Source organism: Mus caroli, chromosome 5 (genome assembly GCF_900094665.2).
Source record: "Mus caroli chromosome 5, CAROLI_EIJ_v1.1, whole genome shotgun sequence".
Lineage (NCBI taxonomy): Eukaryota > Metazoa > Chordata > Mammalia > Rodentia > Muridae > Mus > Mus caroli.
In genome coordinates this window covers 9,828,166-9,847,148 of record NC_034574.1, presented here as the reverse complement: position 1 = coordinate 9,847,148, position 18,983 = coordinate 9,828,166, and the positions used below count along the sequence as shown (strand labels likewise).

Below are 18,983 nucleotides of genomic sequence, written 5' to 3'. Positions count from 1 at the left end.
CACTTTTATCTCCAATCTGCCACTGAAATTTGAGTGTGATGATCATTAATGACTTACCCTTTTACATCTTTCTCAGGAGGCACATATCTTTTTTTTAAATTTATGTTACCTGAATGAACCCACTACATTTTTATATTTACTGATTCAGAGGACCTCTGAGATCTCATTGTGCAGTTTTTCCTTGTCTCTTCAAATGTACAATTTCCATATTTTTTTTTGTGACTGCTTCACCCAATCAACTTATATTACCAGTTCTTTTTTGTATTTTCTGGAGGTGCTATACTTTAATATTTCAAAAGATGGAACCATAAGGGAAGTGGTCAATATTTGTGAGCTGGTCATCTTTTTAAAGGGGAATAAAGGGAGTTTGTGAAGCAATTTTACTCAGACTTGGAGGGTCCAAAGAACAAATCTTTGTGCTAAAAACAGCAAGCAATTGAAAACAAAACAAAACAAAACAAAACAAAACAAAACAAAACAAAACACCTTCCTCTTTTGGAACAGCTCTTTCAGTTCTTCCCCCACCCCAAGTGTGTTAGCTAGTCTTTTCTTGTTTACCATAGCTGTTTCCTATTCTTTTTCCAGGACTTCTTAACAATCCCTGCTCTTCAGACAGACACACATACACACACATGTACAATCACACACTCACATACACACAAGCATGCATACACACTGACTCATACACATTAACACTCTCACACACACTTTTATAATACACTCACTCACACACATTCACACACACATACACATAAACACATACAAACTCATATACATATATGCACATACACACAGGCTTTCCTCTCCCTCTCCCTCTCCCTCTCCCTCTCTCTCTCTCTATCTCTCTCTCTCTCTCTCACACACACACACATACACACAGAGTTTCTCTTAAATTAGAAGTAATGACAAGACTTAGCGAAATCACTTTCTCCATATAAAGTCTATGAAGCATGTTTTGTCTCATCTTTTTAATAGGGTTTACTTGCAAATCTACATATAAAAGTCTAGTTTGGTTTTGTTGCTCTTTTTATCTTGAAACATCATCATGCTTTTGTTTAACTAAACATCTAGTTTTGACCAAAAGCCATGTACAATTACTAAAAAAAAATTAAATCAAACAATTTCATCACTACCATTTAGTTTATTCTCAAGGTTCTGAAAATGATAAGTCATTTTCTCCAATCATACAATTTCAGAAGAGTTAGAAGAATGGTCAGGTATGAAGGTCAGCTGTTAGATCTGTCCACAACTGTGTGTTGCCTAAGGAGATTCTCCGATAGTGATAAAGTAAATTCATAAAAACAACAGCAATCATTTGTCACTAATTAGAAAGTAGATGTCCTGTGTGTGCCAGAAAGCAGACTCAAAAGCAAGCCTGCATTGTACTGATTAATTCCATTAATGGAGCATCAAGACGAACTAGAGCTCTGACTTCCTCTCCATACCAGAACTCTAGGCTGGCCGCCAGGGACTCCTAAGATGTTTTTGGAATAGCTCCCATCTCAACACTCTCCGGAGTGGGCAGGTAGTTTAAAGGCCTTCCACTCTACATATAGGGGACTAAGTTGAATTACAAGACTGCCTGGGAATACCACAGTGCATATATGCATATCAGAGGGAAACTCAGGAGTCAGGAATTTCCTTCTACTGTGTGATCTGGGGACCCAGCTCAGAGCACCAGGCCTGCACAGCAAGTATAGTTAATGCCTTTATATACTGAGCCACCACACCACTCCCTGATTTACTCTTAACACCCTCACCACACACAGTGCTCTGTGTTCAGGTCTTAGTCAAATCCTAACCTGCTGCACATTTCCTAGTATTTATCCTGATACATTGCATGGAGAAGATAACCTTTACATGAAGCCTTCCTCAACCTGATCCACTGGAAATGAATGCTTCCTTTTCAGAAGTTCACTCTATCTGTTTATACATTTCATAACTCCTATCACCTGAATCCATATCATACTTACAGGAGCATACATAATTTATATGCATATTCTGTGTTATTTTAATTGTTATATTTTATTCATATTTTAATTAATCATGGTAAGTTTAGCATTCCTGTTTAGTCACATGTCTGTCCCATAACCATGTAGCAGAATGCCTTCTATGTATAAGACATTTAAATGATAGCTATCTTCCAAATGCTGGGCATATAAACAATAAAGGAAACATATATGTCTAACTGTACTTTTTGCTTCCTGACTTGCCACTGAAGCATAATAAATGCAAATATTCAATGAAAATACCATCCATCTTTCAAGTCATTGCCTTGAATCATCAAAAGAGTATACTGTGGCCCCAAATTAAACTTTACTAAAATTCAGAAAGTTTCACACACACACACACACACACACACACACACACACCTAATTACAATATGATTCTCGCCATCATTGATAAAAATACATAATACTTTGTTCTTATTAATTGTAATTCTATAAATAAGCAATGGCTCATTTAAATGGTCGTAGAATCCAATAAAAGTATTGATTACAAAACTAAAATGATTCAGGAAACAAAGAATGACCAAATGAACACAACAACTGTCGATCATCATTAATACTATTGACACAGTTTCATTAAAAATGGAGTATAGGACACTGTCCTTTAGGGATATTTAAATCGCATACTCCTTCATTTTCTGTTGTCAGTTATTTCAGAGTGTTCTCAGTCACAATGTACCAATAGCCCACTAACAACCGCCTTCCAGGTGAACTAAAAGCAACTTCTATAGAGAAGGGGGTATCAGACCTCTTTAAAAAAACATAAAACTTTAACTATCACATTCAATCACATTTTTATTATTACCCCCTATCCCTTATTTTTAAAGATTTATTTATCTTATGCATCTGAGTACATCACCATTGCTTCCTTCACACACACCAGAAGAAGGCATCAGACCTCATTATAGATGGTTGTGAGCCACCATGTGGTTGCTGGGAATTGAACTCATGACCTCTGGAAGAACAGTCAGTGCTCTTAACCACTGAGCCATCTCTCCAGCCTCCCCATCCCTTTTTATTATTATTCTATCTTCATAATATTTCCCTGATCCAGAGGACAATTTATATATCATGTAATTTTTCCATTCAGAATAAAATCAGAACATAAAACTACTTAAATCAAAGCTTCTGTAAGTTTTAAAAAATTCTAGTTTCCATTTGAATTTTTCCTTTGTGGTTTGTTAACAGATTAGCATATTAGGCTCAATCATGTGAAATTAACATTGTCTAGATTCAAAACAGATACTGAAAGCTCCATATTCACATCCAATCCACACATATACTACAATGTTGACTTCAGGGTAAAATACTTCATATTCCTAATTATATATTATATTCTCCCCAAATAAAAGCTCACAGAAGCAGCCAGCATGAAGACAAATAGATTTATATTCATCACCTGCATAAAACTCAACTTCTAGTGGTTCAAAGACCTGAACATAAAACTAGATACAGTGAACTTGATACAAGAGAAAATGGGGAATAGTCTTTAACTCATTGACACAGTAAAAGACTTTCTTAACACAATACTGTTAGCACAAGCACGAAGATCAACAATTAATAAACGGGACCCCATAAAGCTGAAAAGCTTCAGCATAACAAGTACAGTGCCATTCGGGCAATGCAAACGGACAAAAAAGGTTTATCTATTTCTATATTTGATAGAGCACTGATATTCAAGATATGTAAAGAACTCAAAACACTAAGTGTCAAGAAAACAATACAATTTTTAAAATGGGGTGCAGATCTAAAAAGAGGACTTGCAAAACAGGAAACGCAAAGGGCCAAAAAGCACTAAAAGAAATGTACAACATTCTTAGCCACCAGGGAAATGCAAATCAGAACTACTTTGAGATTTCCTCTTACACTGGTCAAAATGGCTAAGATCAATAAAACAAGTGTCAGCTGGGAATGGCAAAGATCTGGGGTAAAGGGCACACATAGCCATTGCTAGTGGGAATGCAAACTTGTACAGCCACTACGGGAATCGGTGTGGTGGTTCCCCAGAAAGATGGGAATCCATCTACCTCAAGATTCAACTATAGTACTCTTCAGCACACACCTAAAGGTGTTCCATCTTACCCCAAAACACTTGCTCACACATACTAATTGCTACTCTATGCACAAGAGCCAGCAACTGAAACGACCTAGATGACACTCAACAGATGAATGGATAAAGAAAGTGTGCTATATTTATAAAATGTAGTATTATTTATCCATTAAAAAAACCAAAATCATGAAATTTGCAGGCAAATAAATGGAAGTAGAAAAAAAAAAATCATCCTGGGTAAGATAATCCAGACCCAGAAAATCAAACATGGTATCATTTTTCAATTCAAAGAGTTTCTTGGTCATTCCATCATCCCTTCTCTCTAGTCCCCAATAGCAACCTATTAAAATACTACTTTACTCTAGACCTTTAAATGCTAAGCTAGTACTTACAACCTGAGAATTATTTTATCAATACTAAGATAATTACCAAAACCTTCTGCTTCATTCTTTGTCCCCTTTCTTTTGATAGTTAAGTAGATTACCTAGGTAACTGACATAAACACATCTGAGAACTTATACATCAATGATGAGTCATCTTTAATAACTTCATTTCTGTGAATTCATCCATATAGTTATAAGTAACTCTCAGCAATGAGCGGAGTATGTCATTTTGGATATAGAAGAATCACCAATAGGGATAGGTATGCACTAATTGAAAACGGAATTGTGGGTAATAATAAAAACTTTGGAAAATTGAAGATAATTATCCATTTTCTAAAATGCAAATTTATTTCAGTTAATAGTATGAGAGTTGGGTGGGCTCAAGAATGCGTATAATACCAAAATTTAGAAGGCTTAGAATGAAGATCACAAATTAGAAGCAACTTGAACTATGTAACTTCAAGTTAGATTGGGCTAGGTAGCAAACCTTGTCTCAATAAATAAATAAATAAATAAATAAATAAATACTGAAACAAACAAGCTATAAAACAATAATATCAAAATCTGGTAGTGAGAGTATCAGTTTAAAAACTGAAGCAATATCAATTCATAAATAACAAATAATATAGGTATTAAACACAGAGTGAATTTAGGAGTTCACCTTCTATCTTCAATTCTTATTTGTATTATATACCACATTTTCAGAAACGTTTCTGAACTATGCTAGGATTGTCATTTGAGGGAATTTTTATAAAAATAAACATACAATTGACAGGGAAAAGGAAAGGACCAAAGAGAGGAAGGGATGAAGAAAGACAGGAAGAGATCAAGACAACTCCCTGGCCTACATGACAGAGAAGGCCTCATGTGTTGACAACAATGCTTGGTTTCAGAGCTTGGACTGGTAAATCAACGCACTCACCTCAGTTAAGTGAGGATTGGGGTTAAAACCACAGAGGCTACAGACGGTGCTTTGACACTCAGTACATGTGTTAAAATTGGCCTTTTCTGGAGTATGCAACAGAAGCTCAGTGGTGTTGCAAAGAGGACAGATGGTTTTAGAGAGGCCTTGTGCTGGAGTCTGTGCTGCAGAAGTTGGTGGTGGTTGCAGAGGTCTTCCAGTTACCGTTTGGCTTATTGATTTAGTAGGTTGTTGAGCTGAAGGTTTTGCCAGGCCTGGCTGTTGAGGCTGGGGCTTTGCTGGGGTGGGCTGTTGAGGCTGGGGCTTTGCTGGGGTGGGCTGTTGAGGCTGGGGCTTTGCTGGGGCTGGCTGTTGAGGCTGGGGTTTTGCTGGGGCTGGCTGTTGAGGCTGGGGCTTTGCTGGGGTAGGTTGTTGAGGCTGAGGCTTTGCTGGAGTTGGGTGTTGAGGCTGGGGCTTTGCTGGGGCTGGCTGTTGAGGCTGGGGCTTTGCTGGAGTTGGGTGTTGAGGCTGGGGCTTTGCTGGAGTTGGGTGTTGAGGCTGGGGCTTTGCTGGGGCTGGCTGTTGAGGTTGAGGTTTTGTGGCAACAGGTTGTTGAGGCTGGGGCTTTGCTGGAATGGGCTGCTGAGGTGAAGGCTTCGTTGGACCAGGCTGTTGAGCTGGTGTTTTTCCAGGTCCAGATGGCTGAGCTGGAGTTTTTGTAGGCCCAGGTACCTTAGCTGCAGTCTGTGGGCCAGGCTGTTGGGCTGGGAGTTTAGCTGTCCCTGGCTGCTGGGCTGGGGACTTTGCTGGCCCTGGTGGAAACTTTCCCTGACCAGGAGTCTGAGCTAGAGACTTTGGCCCAGGCTGCTGCAATGAGGTCTTCTCTAAGCCAGCCTGTTGAGCTGGGGGCTTGGCTGTCACTGGAGGTTGTGCTGGGGACTTCCCTGTCCCTGCTGGTTGAGCTGGGGACTTTGCTGGCCCTGGTTGCTGGACTGTGGCCTTTGCAGGTCCAGGCTGTTGGGCTGCAGGTTTTGCAGGACTTGCTTGCTGAGCTGGTGTTTGGGCTGGACTCTGCTGGGAAGGTTTTGCTGTGCCAGGGGCTTGTGGTTTTATTTTTTCTGCTTGCTGGGAGGATACTGACTTGGGAGGGATATCCTGCTGGATTGCTTCCTTCACTGGTCCTTGCTGTTTAGGGATCAACTTGGGTGATGGCTGCTGTAAGGGAGGTTTTGTGACTCCTTCCGATTTCCCTTGGTCCTTCTGAGCAACTTTTTGTTTCTTTGTAGTTTCCTCCTGGACTGCCTCGGAGTCTGATATCAAATCAAAAGGGTTGAATTTATTTACAACAGAGGAGACAGCACTTAAAGGATTAACATCTGAGAAGAAACCAGGCATCATACTAGACTTGTATTCTTCCTTAAAATCAGTTCTGGACTTGGATTCTTTCAAGCTAATAGTGGACGGACTCCTTCCAGGCAGCTTCTGCTCTGACCTAAACGTGTCCGTGGTTCTGCTTTTGCTAAGACCAGGCTGAGTGGGACGCCCAGGGTCCGGTGGCTTTCCGGGTTGCTGTGGAGCCTGACTACTATCCAACTCTTGTTTCCTAGAAAACAGAAATAGTGGAAATTAGTTCAAATCAGACCAATATTTAAAGCTATTGGATGTTTTTGTAACTCAAACATATGTAGACATAATTTTTGTTGCAACCTGTATTGCCTGTAACTTTTCTTGTCTGTTACTTTTATATGGGTAGACATTTTCAACAAAGTAATGCAGGAAAATCTTCCTGTGGGAGGTGAATAGTTGTTAAATAATAACAACTTACATACATGTACACACTGAACCATAACATAGGCATGGCATGTCCTTATGAAACCTTGTACAGATTTGTATATTAATTAGTAAGCTTGTACATTTTTATGTTAACTGCCAAACAACTTTTCTTGTACAAGACCAATATTACTTTATCTTTTCTAATAGTTAATCTTTAATATGAAGTTTTTACTCAACGTCACAGATGAGTCTTAAAGTATCTTGGAATATATATAACCTGATAGCCAAACAGCAGGAAACTGGCTATGGACCCATTTTTGGAAAGTGCTACGACTTTGCTCAGAGGAGGAAAATATGGAGCAGCTTCATTCAGGGTTTACTACACTATTTATTGTCACAACTGTAATTTTAACAATGATCACCGATGTTGCTAGAGAGCTGTGACAAGTAACTTTACATGACAATTATTTCTTTTAAAACATGTAACTATGATAAACTTTAAATGATTTGAACGGAATAATTAAAACTAGGTATGTTAAGTTTTGCATAAACCATTTTTGTCAACAGCGAAAGAACAACTAACCGCATTCTCCACTGGAACTGTGGAGGAAGCCAGATGAGTGGTTTTGTTTTATTTATGTCATCTTACATTTGGAAAACATGTATTTCTCTTTGGAAAAACATGGAAAAGAATTAATGATTTTGGAGCTCATGAGATATGAAATAATCACAATACAGGTTACATTTTTTATTCAATTCAAACTTGGCTAGTTAGGGGCACAGCTACATATTTTCAACTTTGTGTTAGTTAATAATTTTACTCAGACCTTCCTTAATCCTTCAAGTGTAAATCAGGATCTAAGAGAGAGGTGAAAGAAATGGAAACGTATGACCTGGAGCTAAGACTCAGAAAGAAAATAATTTTTCACTGAAATATATGCATAAAATGAGGTAATAAAATGAGTTAGTATGGTAGATTGTAGCTCACTGGTACCCTGTTGGCCTAGCCTGTGCAAGGTGTTGCAACTGATCCCAGTACTATATAATATTAATGCTAACAATAATAGAAGAGTGTGGGAAGGTTCTTCCAGGAAAAGATATTTTTTAAAAGTAAATGTATTACTATGTTTCCAAAGCTTTCACTTTAAAAAAAGACTCAGAACTATTTCCCAGGGTCACTTCCAAAATCCCTGTGATTTTTTTTTAATCATTGCTACATATTTACATTTGTACATATTGCAACTGCTTCTTTGCAGATCCCCTGTCTGGCCACAGGAAGGAAGAAGAGCCACAGTACCTAACTGAAAATTGGTTATTTCCAAACAGATACATTGTACAGAGTTTAGCATGATTCTAGAAATGTTCCACATTCAATCAATACAGTGCAAAACTCCATTGAAATAAAAACCTTATAGATGTGCCTGTCTTATAAGTAATTACTTAGGAATTTCACTATACTGCACCTTTGTATGTGGTCCTTTAGAATTACCTTTAAACAAAGGCCCAAAAAAAAAAAAAAAGAAAAAAAACCCTATTCTTGATTTTATTTAATTGTCATTTTCTGAAAATACTGATAAATTTATCTTAATCTGTATCTTGTAATACAGTTTCTTCATTAGCCTTATGTATGTGTAATAATAAGTGAAAAACCTAAAAGGAATTTCACAAATGCCAAATATTTGTGGTAATAAGACAACAAAATTGAAAACAAGCTTCATGTGACACACATTATATTTTATATTATATTATAATTGCATAAATACCCCACAAAAATTAACTTGTACTGTGTTAAAGAAGCTCCCTGCCAGAAAAGACTTACATAGCCATTAAGACTGGTCCCAAATTATATCTTAGTTTTAATTGTTTTCAGTATGTAAATTCAAGTTTTTTTTTGTTTTGTTTTGTTTTGTTTTGTTTTGTTTTTTAAAGGCAAAAGGAAAGAAACCCACAAAGAGAGCAGCTTGACACCAGACAAAGATGTAAAGGTGCCTGGGCAACTGTGGTGTCCTGAGCTGCTTGCCTTCACAACCACTCTGCTAAGAGTTAACTAAAATTAATCTGTGTCTTATCCACTGAACAGGGAACTAGAAGCACACTTGTCACCAATCGCCTCATTGCAAGAATCAGACCTGGCACCTCAGAGAAGAGCATTAGTGTTTGATGAATCAATGAGTACCTGGATATGAAAACCAATGAATGGACATCAGGGTTTGGCTTCTTGAGTTCTTCTAAAGGCTTTCTAAGATTTAAATGCATACTTTCTATGTTGACTTAAGAACCTGGACTTGACCTATTGTTTGATATCAATAAACAAAACAAAACATAAAAACCAATAAACCAAACCAAAGCAAACAAACAAAACCCAGTAGAGCAGATGGTCACTCAGCAGGGAAGGCTCAAAGGAGCACTAAGGGAAATCATCAATTTCCAATTTTTTTTATCTTCTATCACAGGAGATTTGCTGTGAGCCACCTCATATAACATGCTCGTGAATAAAATGAACTGTAGTAATAAAATTGTCTTTCACTACTGGGTCTTTAATAAATCAACATTCTGAAGAATTTTGTTTGTAATCTTATTTTGATTCCAGCTGAAGTTATTCATGTTTAATTCTACTTCCTTTTTCATTTTTACTATTGCCATTCCCAGATTAGAGCTTCTCTTTCATAAGTTAGTAGAGAGACTGTTTCAGATAAAATGATATTTCTGGCATACGCAAATATAATGATGTGGAGGCAGCTGGAATGATGAGATGTTTTTAAATGTAACACAGCAGTCAATGACAATTTGGCAGTGCTGAGTCACATAAAATATTCCATATCAGAAATAAAAATAACCTTAGAAATGTCTATCCACTTCTATACTAGAGAGAATATAGGATTTCAAAGGCTAAGAGAATAGTTTAAAATCAGGAACCTAATTTTTAAAAGTCTGGCCTCCAGCCTCATAATGAAGGTGCTGCTAGGAGGATTCGTGCTCACTTATCCATATGTGAGGAATATAGTTTTGTCTCAAAAGTATTTCTAATAATGAATACTACAACATACATCTGTGGCCACATTGAGTATTTCCCATGGCTGGCATTGAGATTCCTGGGCTTTATATTTGTCACAAAAACAAACAAACACACTGTGAACTCTTGGGTTATCCTCAAAATGACTTCCTGAGATAGGTAAGACAGGTCTTATTATATTCCTTAGAGGCAAGGAACCTGAGACACACATGGGTTGAAAAATGCATATTAATTTGCTGTGAGTCACATAAAATTAATATGATAAGAATCTGAATCCTGAGACTGAAAATTCTTACTTCTCAAAAATAAAGCTGAATAAATAAATGCACATCTTTCAAGTTCTTAAAATTTGAAATAATTTGGACCTTCTCTATGCACATATATTTAATGACAATGATCCTAAAAGTCTAAGCGACAGGTCAAGTGATTCATTATCATACAGATGTATATTTTCCCAAAAATGGCTTTTATAGAAATATTTCAGCAAAATAAAAATGTGTTACAAAAATCAGAAATTCTTCGTGCATATCTTTTGCAAACCATAACCAGTTGCAATTTACAGTGCAGATTGCCTAATAATAGCCATCCCAAAGCGTCCAGTTGGTAATGGGAAACTCTGGGAGTATCCTGCAGTGCGCATATAACCTAAGTAACACATATAGGAGGAACTGTTTCCTCAGCATCTGTTGTGCAGAAGCAAGATAGAAATGCAAACACAAATCTCACTGGCATTTGTATCCATGCCAGACCTGTTGCATGAGCCCCTCTGGAAAAATGATAGATCTGACTAATAAAATCTCTGCTCCTCGTTATTATCCTAAAATGACAGACTAAACGCACGCTACCGTTTTTCCCAAAGTCAGGATTCCAGCAAGTGGAGAAGCCCAGCTCACCTTGTAAATGAAGGAAGAGGCCAAAACCACAGTTTTAAACAATAAGTACATTTCAAATTAGGGGGCTAATTTGTTCGCTACTGTTTTCTTTCAGATTAAACAGGGGTTTTTACCTGACACAGTCCCAACATTTCAGATAATACTTGAAAACAAAATCACTGTCCTTCAGAAATGGAGACTGCTCCTATGTTAAGTTCATTATGATATCTGGCAAAACTGCGCACTTATATTTGCATTCTGGCAGCTTAGTTGAATTTTTTTTTTCAAGTTTATGAAGTAGATCTTTCAGTATCTCAAGTCAAGATTGTGGAAGTCCTGTCAGTTGGTTCAAAGGATGTTTCAGGACCATGGATAGACAGATTTTTTTTTTTTCTGCAGAAGGATGTAAAGTTAAAGTATTTGTTTACAATAACAGAGGCGGAGAAAACAAGATTATACCCTGGGTCCTCTAATTAGAAAACAACTTATTCATTAGGAAAAGGGAAAATAAAAAGCTAGAGAGCAAATTAATATGTTAATACTAAAGATTGGTTTTATAATTGTCATTTATTTTGTTTTTAACTGAGTACTGAAACCTAAGCTTAAGGTAATACAAATTCTCATGTTCTATAAACGGAAAGTCATTTTTTTTTGCATTATAAAAGAGCAATGGTTTTTAAACTAGCATATGCTAATTCAGAAATGCATGTACAGCACCTGCTCTGCTGTGACCAAACCATCTGTTTAATGTTACAAAATATCTTAGGGCCTTCACTGAATATAAAAGGTATATTTATTCTATGCTTTTCACCTAGGCAGCTCATGTTCTCTAGGGACAGGCTGGGCAGGGAGGACCAGTCCCCTCCAGTGGGCTAAGGGTATTGTTAGAAGAATATTTACACATCATTCTCAGAGAAAAAGACCTCAGAACACTACAGAGGTTTAAGCGTCCAGGTAAACAAGCAACCCAGCTCTATCCATTTTTTTAAGTCTGTGTTGTATTAATGGAAGATTTCCAGATTAGTAAAAACACTGTAGGGCGTCTCTCCACACCAACCTAGTGGAAAAGGTTGCAAAGGGCCAAGGGGAGGGGAATCACAACCTAAAATCACAATTCCAAGAATGCAACCCATGACTATCCCACCAGAAGAAACTCTACACTGCATCGTTTTTATTCCGCCCATCCAAAAGCTTATGATCGCCTTATCGCCACCCCATTAGGGAGAATAAAATGAAGGGAGGCGACATATATGTACCACCGTGCGGGCACATACACGTACGTGCACGGGAAGCGGTATATATATGCTTGGACCTCTCCATCATGCTGTGCGTGCCTGTGCATGGAGGGCGACTCCGCAGCGGCCGCGGGGACGCTTCCCTTGGGCAGCCCCTGCGCCCTTGACATGACAGCAGCGATCTGTCTCCTCTCCTCCTCGCTCAGCTGGCTCAGGTCCGCCTCCATGCCGGCTGGGATCCCCGGGTGCAGGGCGCTCCCCGAGCCGCCAGCCCCGCCTGCGGCCGCCGCCAACCCTTCGGGGAGCCCTTCCCCTTCCAAGCTCGCCTCGTTGCCCATGGCTCGGCGGGACACGTCCCGGTGCAGAAGCCCGCGGCCGTCCGAGCCCCGCCAGCCGGGGTCCGCCCCGGGGCGTGCAGGCTGCCCAGCCCTGGGGGCTCCGCGCCCTCCCGGCTGCCTGGGGAAGTGGGGCGAGCTCAGACCAGTCCGCAGGCTGTGCCGGCGCCCGGCAGCTCCTCCATGTTGGACAGCGCCAGGGAAGCTTCTCACGCCCTGCCTCCCGGTTGCCTCCTCAGCGCCGGAGCAGCCCAGAAGCAGCGGAGCTCGGCCAGCCCCGCGCCGTCGGCCCCGCCCCGCGCCCCGCCCCCTCGCCGCGTCGGTACTGCGCGTGCGCCGCCCCGAACAGGTGATGTCCGCCACGCCTACCCGCCCTGCGTCGCATCGCGCGTAGACGCCTAGACACCGACTTAAAGGCACCAGATGATGCCTTGCTACAAGGCCGGGCGAACTGCGGACACTTCCTTCAGGCATATAGCAGGATGCCTCAACCTGAGTTTTCGCGAGCTCAATTTAAGGGGAAAAGAGCGGAAGGGGTTATGTCTGCAGCTCTACCTCCTGGGATTTGTAGTTTCTTTTTCTTCCCCCCTCCCCGCCCCCCTTCACCTCCGAATCCTCCCAAGGGACTGTGAAAGGATTTTTAAATTTTCCTAAGAAAGATTCTGGTAACTAAAGATGAGGGAGAAAGAATCCGTCTAGTTTTTAAAGAAAATTTCCCAATATGAGATGAAATGGCCTTTATCTTAGAGAGCTTTACCAGAACCATTAGATTGACTGTTTCAAAGTGATACATTAATAAATTGGGAAAATTTTTGAATGCTTGCACCTTGCGCTGTTTCCTCAACTACACCAATGGAAAGAATTATGGGAAATTTCTCGCCATCGGAACAACAAATTTTGAAGTATGTTGCTTTTATGTAAAACTTCTAAGTCATGGTTTCAAATCTTGTCCATCCATTTTATTATCTTTAATTTAACAAATGTAAAAAGAGAAAATCTCAATAGATAAATCTCGTTAATCACACAGCTGCTTAACAACAAAGGTGCCTATATTTTCAGCACCCCACCATCATACTTCTTACTTCTGTACTAGAATAATTATTCCAATTATTGCTGAGTCTGAAACTCAAAATTTGCTATGTAATGTTTTCTTATAAAGTGTAGTCTCAACTTTTAAGCTTAAAGAGATCAAAAACTAAGAATAAGAAGTTGAACTAATACACAGATATGAACATGATCTCACAAGATACATTCCCAAGTTTTGACAAAATTCTTATCTATGTAGAAGGTTCAAACCTTCTACTTTTAAAATAGAAAATTGGCACAGTTACAAAACAATCTGTGTCTAACATTACTAGAGTTAATGACAGCTACTCAACAGAGGAAATTGCAATATTTGTTATGTCATTGGAAAGTGATTGAGTTTTTGATTCTCTCATATTAGGGATGCTACTTCCAACATCAGAACTTCAAGTCATTCATTAAGATAAAGAGAATGTTTTCACAAACAAGTTAAGCACAAACAATCAGACTTTCTGATAGTCCTAGAGGCAAATGGAATATATGAATATTTTAAAAGGGGAGTTTACTTCAAAAAAGGACATAATTAGGCAAAAATCCTGCATCTTGCAGTATTTCTCTTTCAGAACCAGAAATTGCATGGACATCGCATGGAAATCAGTATCATCTGTAAACCAGTAGGGAAAAGGAAGATTCATATGTTAACTGTTTCTCGTCCTTTGAGAGAATAAAATAATATTTTATGTATGCACATCTGCAAACCACAAGCTTCAAGCTGTAGCTTTAGAGTAATGATTGGGGGGAAAAAACACCATATTAATTTTTATATACTTCTGTAGGTGGAAAGAAACCCGGGAAGTTATAAGAAAAAAGTCAGATGATGGTGTAAGGAAATTCGTAACTAATAGGTAGGAATAATATATAGCCCATTTTGGCCTATAGATTCCTAGGCCTGGAAGATTCTAGACTCTATACAATAAAATCTTATGTAAACCTGAATCCTGCAGGCTTCAGCTTCCAGCCTTTGTCTGCTAACCGAGGTCTAGTCCTGGAAGCTTCTGGCCTCTATACAATCTAACCTAGGCCTAGAATGAACTTCTGAGACTTACTGTAGAGTAAGCTCATCCTTTCTAGCTCTTCCTGAACTCCTGCTGGTTGGATTAACTCAGCTGTTCTGGTCCAATCGCATCTCCAAGCTGATGGATTTAAACTGGCTTCCTCTTGGCTTCTCAATGAATTACTCTGCTTAGCCTTGTAACTTTGGCAATATGTTCTTATCTTCTCACTGAAGTATGTCTGCATTCCATCTAGATCATATACATGTAGAAGGTTTTTAGATGTGATCCCTTGCCAGAGCAGCCATGTTACTAGATTAAAATGTCTCTACATGTGTGAATTATCCAAAATCTGAAGTGCAACTCAGGCTTCTAATGGGCAGAACTAAAGTGGTGTAGAATGTAATGGAAGTTTTTATTTGGGGGAGGGATTTATCAATTTAAAATGGAAATTGCTGTCACACTAGTGACTTTTAAATAAATTTATATTTGATTGAAGATAGTTTCATTCTAATTCATTCAGCCTGATCAGGACACAAGTCAATTTGTGAAATGCTCTATGGATGCATACCATATAACCACATAACTTCCTAGCTTTAGAGAATGATTTTTTCATTTACTTCTTACCTCATTTTCATAGATTCTAATGTGGTATATAATCATAGTTAGCAACTAAAAATGACTGGAAATATCTTGGAAAGCAGTTATTCCAGTTTATCCATGTTCTTGCAGTTATTCCTCATGCTAAGACATTTTTTGAAAATCAACACGTCTCTATGAAATACCTGAACTAAAGACTTTGAAAGAAATGAAATTACAGTAGCTTTCAATTTTATGAGGGAAAGCTGAGGAGAGTTTAGGGGAGGGGGGGCAGATAATGAAGAGCAGGTGAGGAGAACAGGTAGATGCACTTGTATATGGTAAGATACACTAAAGATGGTAAGCAGGGTATGCTGGATTGATGACCTGTTGGTCATAAATGAGTCACAACCATGAAATCATAAAATCCAAAGCCCTTCCCAGTGAGACTTCCAAATGACTATGAAAAAGTAAAGGGGATTTTTTTTCCACCTTTACAAGGACCAAATTTAACCAACTGCCTACGAAAAACCTAAGTGGGAATATTATGTAATGACAAGTTTGTTCCAGAAGCCTTGTCTTCTCCATACCCTAATCTCTCAAAGTTCTAAAGCAAGGTGTCAAGATTACGTGATGAAAAGTATAGTTCGTAAAGTTTAGGGGCACAGATAAGGTTACTGAGGCCTCTTAAGCCCCTGACTGAGCTGATCCCTCTGCTCATTAGAGTTTCATCAGTGAAACTGATCAACACAGCATCACAAAAGGATCATGATGATGATGCCATTGATGATGATAATGTTAATATTAATAGTGATGAGATATTAATATGAAAAAGTGCGACTCTAATCACATGGTTTTGTGGTTTCGGTTAAATGATATGACTGATTCTTTCAGATTTCACATGCTCTAGTTGTACACAATTATTCAAAATTCCCTGTTTTTGCTGTGTTCTGTAAGTTTTCTGTTTATTGTATTTATGATTACTTTTAATGTGAAACTGAGATTGAGTTATTTGTTCAAATCTTCCAGATCTACTCTCCTAAACTATAAAGTAGAAAAGTCCAATTATCTTGAATTTTTACATGCATATTTGATGAAAAGCCACAATAAGAATATCTTTTATTCTAATAATAACCAAGTACAAAGTTATATTAAATTATTCAAAACTTACTCGAGACAAGTTTTCTGAGGGATACTTATACATTCATCTTAGAAACTACTCAAGGAAGAGAATGACAGTCTCAAAATCATTTGCATGGCAGCTGTCTAGATGAAAGGTGTACAGATCCCTGGAGAAAATTTGGGGTCAGAGGTTGAAAAATACTTGTGAGAAATTACAAACATAATATAAACTATTATATGTTGTGTAACAGTCTTTTTGATATAAATCAATTGAGGCCAATTACTAGTCAATTACTATTTAAGCCCATCTAGGGGAGGCCTCATGTTAATAAGGCTCATAATGTGTGAAAAGTCAGATATTTTGAAAATAGAACTATAGCTTTACTTGAATTTCTCTGAAGAATAAAAAGGCGACAATTTGAATTGGGGATTGGTGTGGATTGTAGATCAACTTAGGCAGATCAACATGGTGAAAAGGGAACTTAGTGCTACATGTTTTTGAAAGGAGAAATGCCATTGATGCGACAAGAAGTGACTGTATGGAGTTTTATAGGACCTGACTTGTCAATGGTACTTCAAGACAATTTCTATTGAATGTACAATGTACAATCCAGCTTCAGCCCCCATAGATATGCAAATATTTTCTATATTACTAAAATATTTGTGGAATTATGATAGTTAATTTTGTGTATTAACTTAAATGGATCACAAATAGTCCAGAGACTTAACTAAAAGTATTTTTGACTATATCTAAGATGCTCCCAGTTTTCCCTAGACAAATGACATTTTTATTGTAAATATAGTTCTTGCATAGACAGTCCCATGCTATGATTGGCTGCAGAGTGAAGCCCTGTCTAGAAAAAAAATAAATGCAGAAAAAAAAGAAAAGAAAATCATTTGCTATTCCGGTATTTTTGTCATATTGGTGATTTAATAAGAAAGTATCTTTATCATTTTCAACAATCACATTTTATTTCAATTAGGAATAGATTGTGTTACTTCCAATCATATCACAGGAACTGTATTGTTCTCTATTTCAGGAGCTGTTTGCAGAATGTTTAATTTTATTTTAACTGAGCTCAAGTTTTGCCAGGTTAATTATTGATGTGTAAGCTCAGGGTAGAAATAACATTATATAATTCTTCCTTCAGCTTCCCATGTCTTTAGCCATTCAAGTTACTGCTTCTGTGTGAAGATTAGTGTCTGCTCTTGTCAGATCGTCTATAACACATCTATAATTATAATGTTTCATGCTTTTAGTTGTCTTTGTTGCAAGGGTCTCAAACTTTTGAAAACCATGAAGAATAAAATATTTCAATAGCTGTCACTGGTCTACTTTTGCAAATAGTTAAACTGCAGTTAAATGAAGCAGCAGGCCAGGCTCCAGGACAAATTTCGAATATCTTCCTGCCACTAAAGAAACTTAAATTTTCATACATTTTAGTCACATCATTCATGTCAGGCAAACATATTTAAAGTTTCGGTGCTTCAAAGGAAAACAATTATAGTATCAGTTAACTAAATGATATTCCAAAATATATAATCTTATATTTTATTGATTTGCTTGCAATTCCTTGCTGGAAGAAGCATGGCTACTTTACTAATGAAAGTAAAATATTCTGGAAGGTTTTAGAAACATTTTCACAGAGGAAAATCTCCTTTGAAGATAATAATATGTTTATTTTCCAGTCATCCTATATATTTCATTCATCCCTCAAATGTGCCCTGAAGGAAGATGACCATTTGGTACCTGGATCATGGGCATACTTCCCAGATGAACAGTTGATTCAGTGGCTAACAAGCCTCTGTAAGCTGAAGAGCAGCCGTAGGACTACCTCTCTTGCCTGCCTGAACCCTCAGCTGATTGTGATTCCTTATCTTTGCTCAACAGGACAGGCTTCCTTCATTAATCAGTCACTTCAAGCACTTGTAATACACTGATGGTAAACTTAGCAGTATGGTACAAAAGAGACTCTATTCCTGCTCTTGTGGAGTGTATATTGTGTTCAGAAAAATCCATTTCAAAGGGCTTTAGATTTTATAATATTACTCTAGCCAGGACTCCAGGGTAATGCAAGATGTAATTATCTATATCAAGATGTCACACCTTGGAGGCTGCAAGTCTGGCGGTGCAAGTCATATTCTCTCTCTGTGTTAGGAAGAAGCAAAGTCCTGCAGTGTCTATGTGCTCCAAAGCAACAGAATGTAACACCCACTGCCTTTCAGTCTCAGGGACACACCAATTCCATTTTGGCAATATTTTGTGTGGGTGCCTGAATGCCTTAGGACATAGGTTCTCAGAACAAGAGTCTTGGTCATTTTTCCTGAAAACAGAATACTGATATTTGCAAATGTCAAAGGGTGGGCAAAACAGTTTCTAGCCTCCTGAGCAAAGTCTTTTTATGGGTGAACATATAGTAACTCAACTACTACCATATGAGTGTTTATTCAGATGGCTATCTTTTTTTTAAGAAGATTTATATCTTCTTTCCCAATTTTTATTAGGTATTTATTTCATTTACATTTCAAATGTTATCCCAAAAGTCCCCTATACCTCCCCCCCTCCCTTACCCACCCAGTCCCACTTCTTGGCCCTGGTGTTTCCCCTGTACCGGGGCATAAAAAGTTTGCAAGAC

At 38.2% G+C, this 18,983-nt stretch overlaps 1 protein-coding gene across 1 annotated transcript in view; it reads right to left on the bottom strand.

Moving 5' to 3' along the window:
• Window positions 1-12,827, bottom strand: part of Pclo (piccolo presynaptic cytomatrix protein) — a 328,272-nt gene extending 315,445 nt beyond the window's left edge. The window contains exons 1-2 of the mRNA XM_029477261.1: window positions 12,336-12,827; window positions 5,365-6,946 (exon numbers count right to left, since the gene is read on the bottom strand). Coding sequence (XP_029333121.1) covers window positions 5,365-6,946; window positions 12,336-12,574 — 1,821 coding nt within the window. The 5' untranslated portion in view covers window positions 12,575-12,827. The remainder of the gene's footprint in view (window positions 1-5,364; window positions 6,947-12,335) is intronic.
• Between the last annotated feature and the right edge of the window lie 6,156 nt (window positions 12,828-18,983).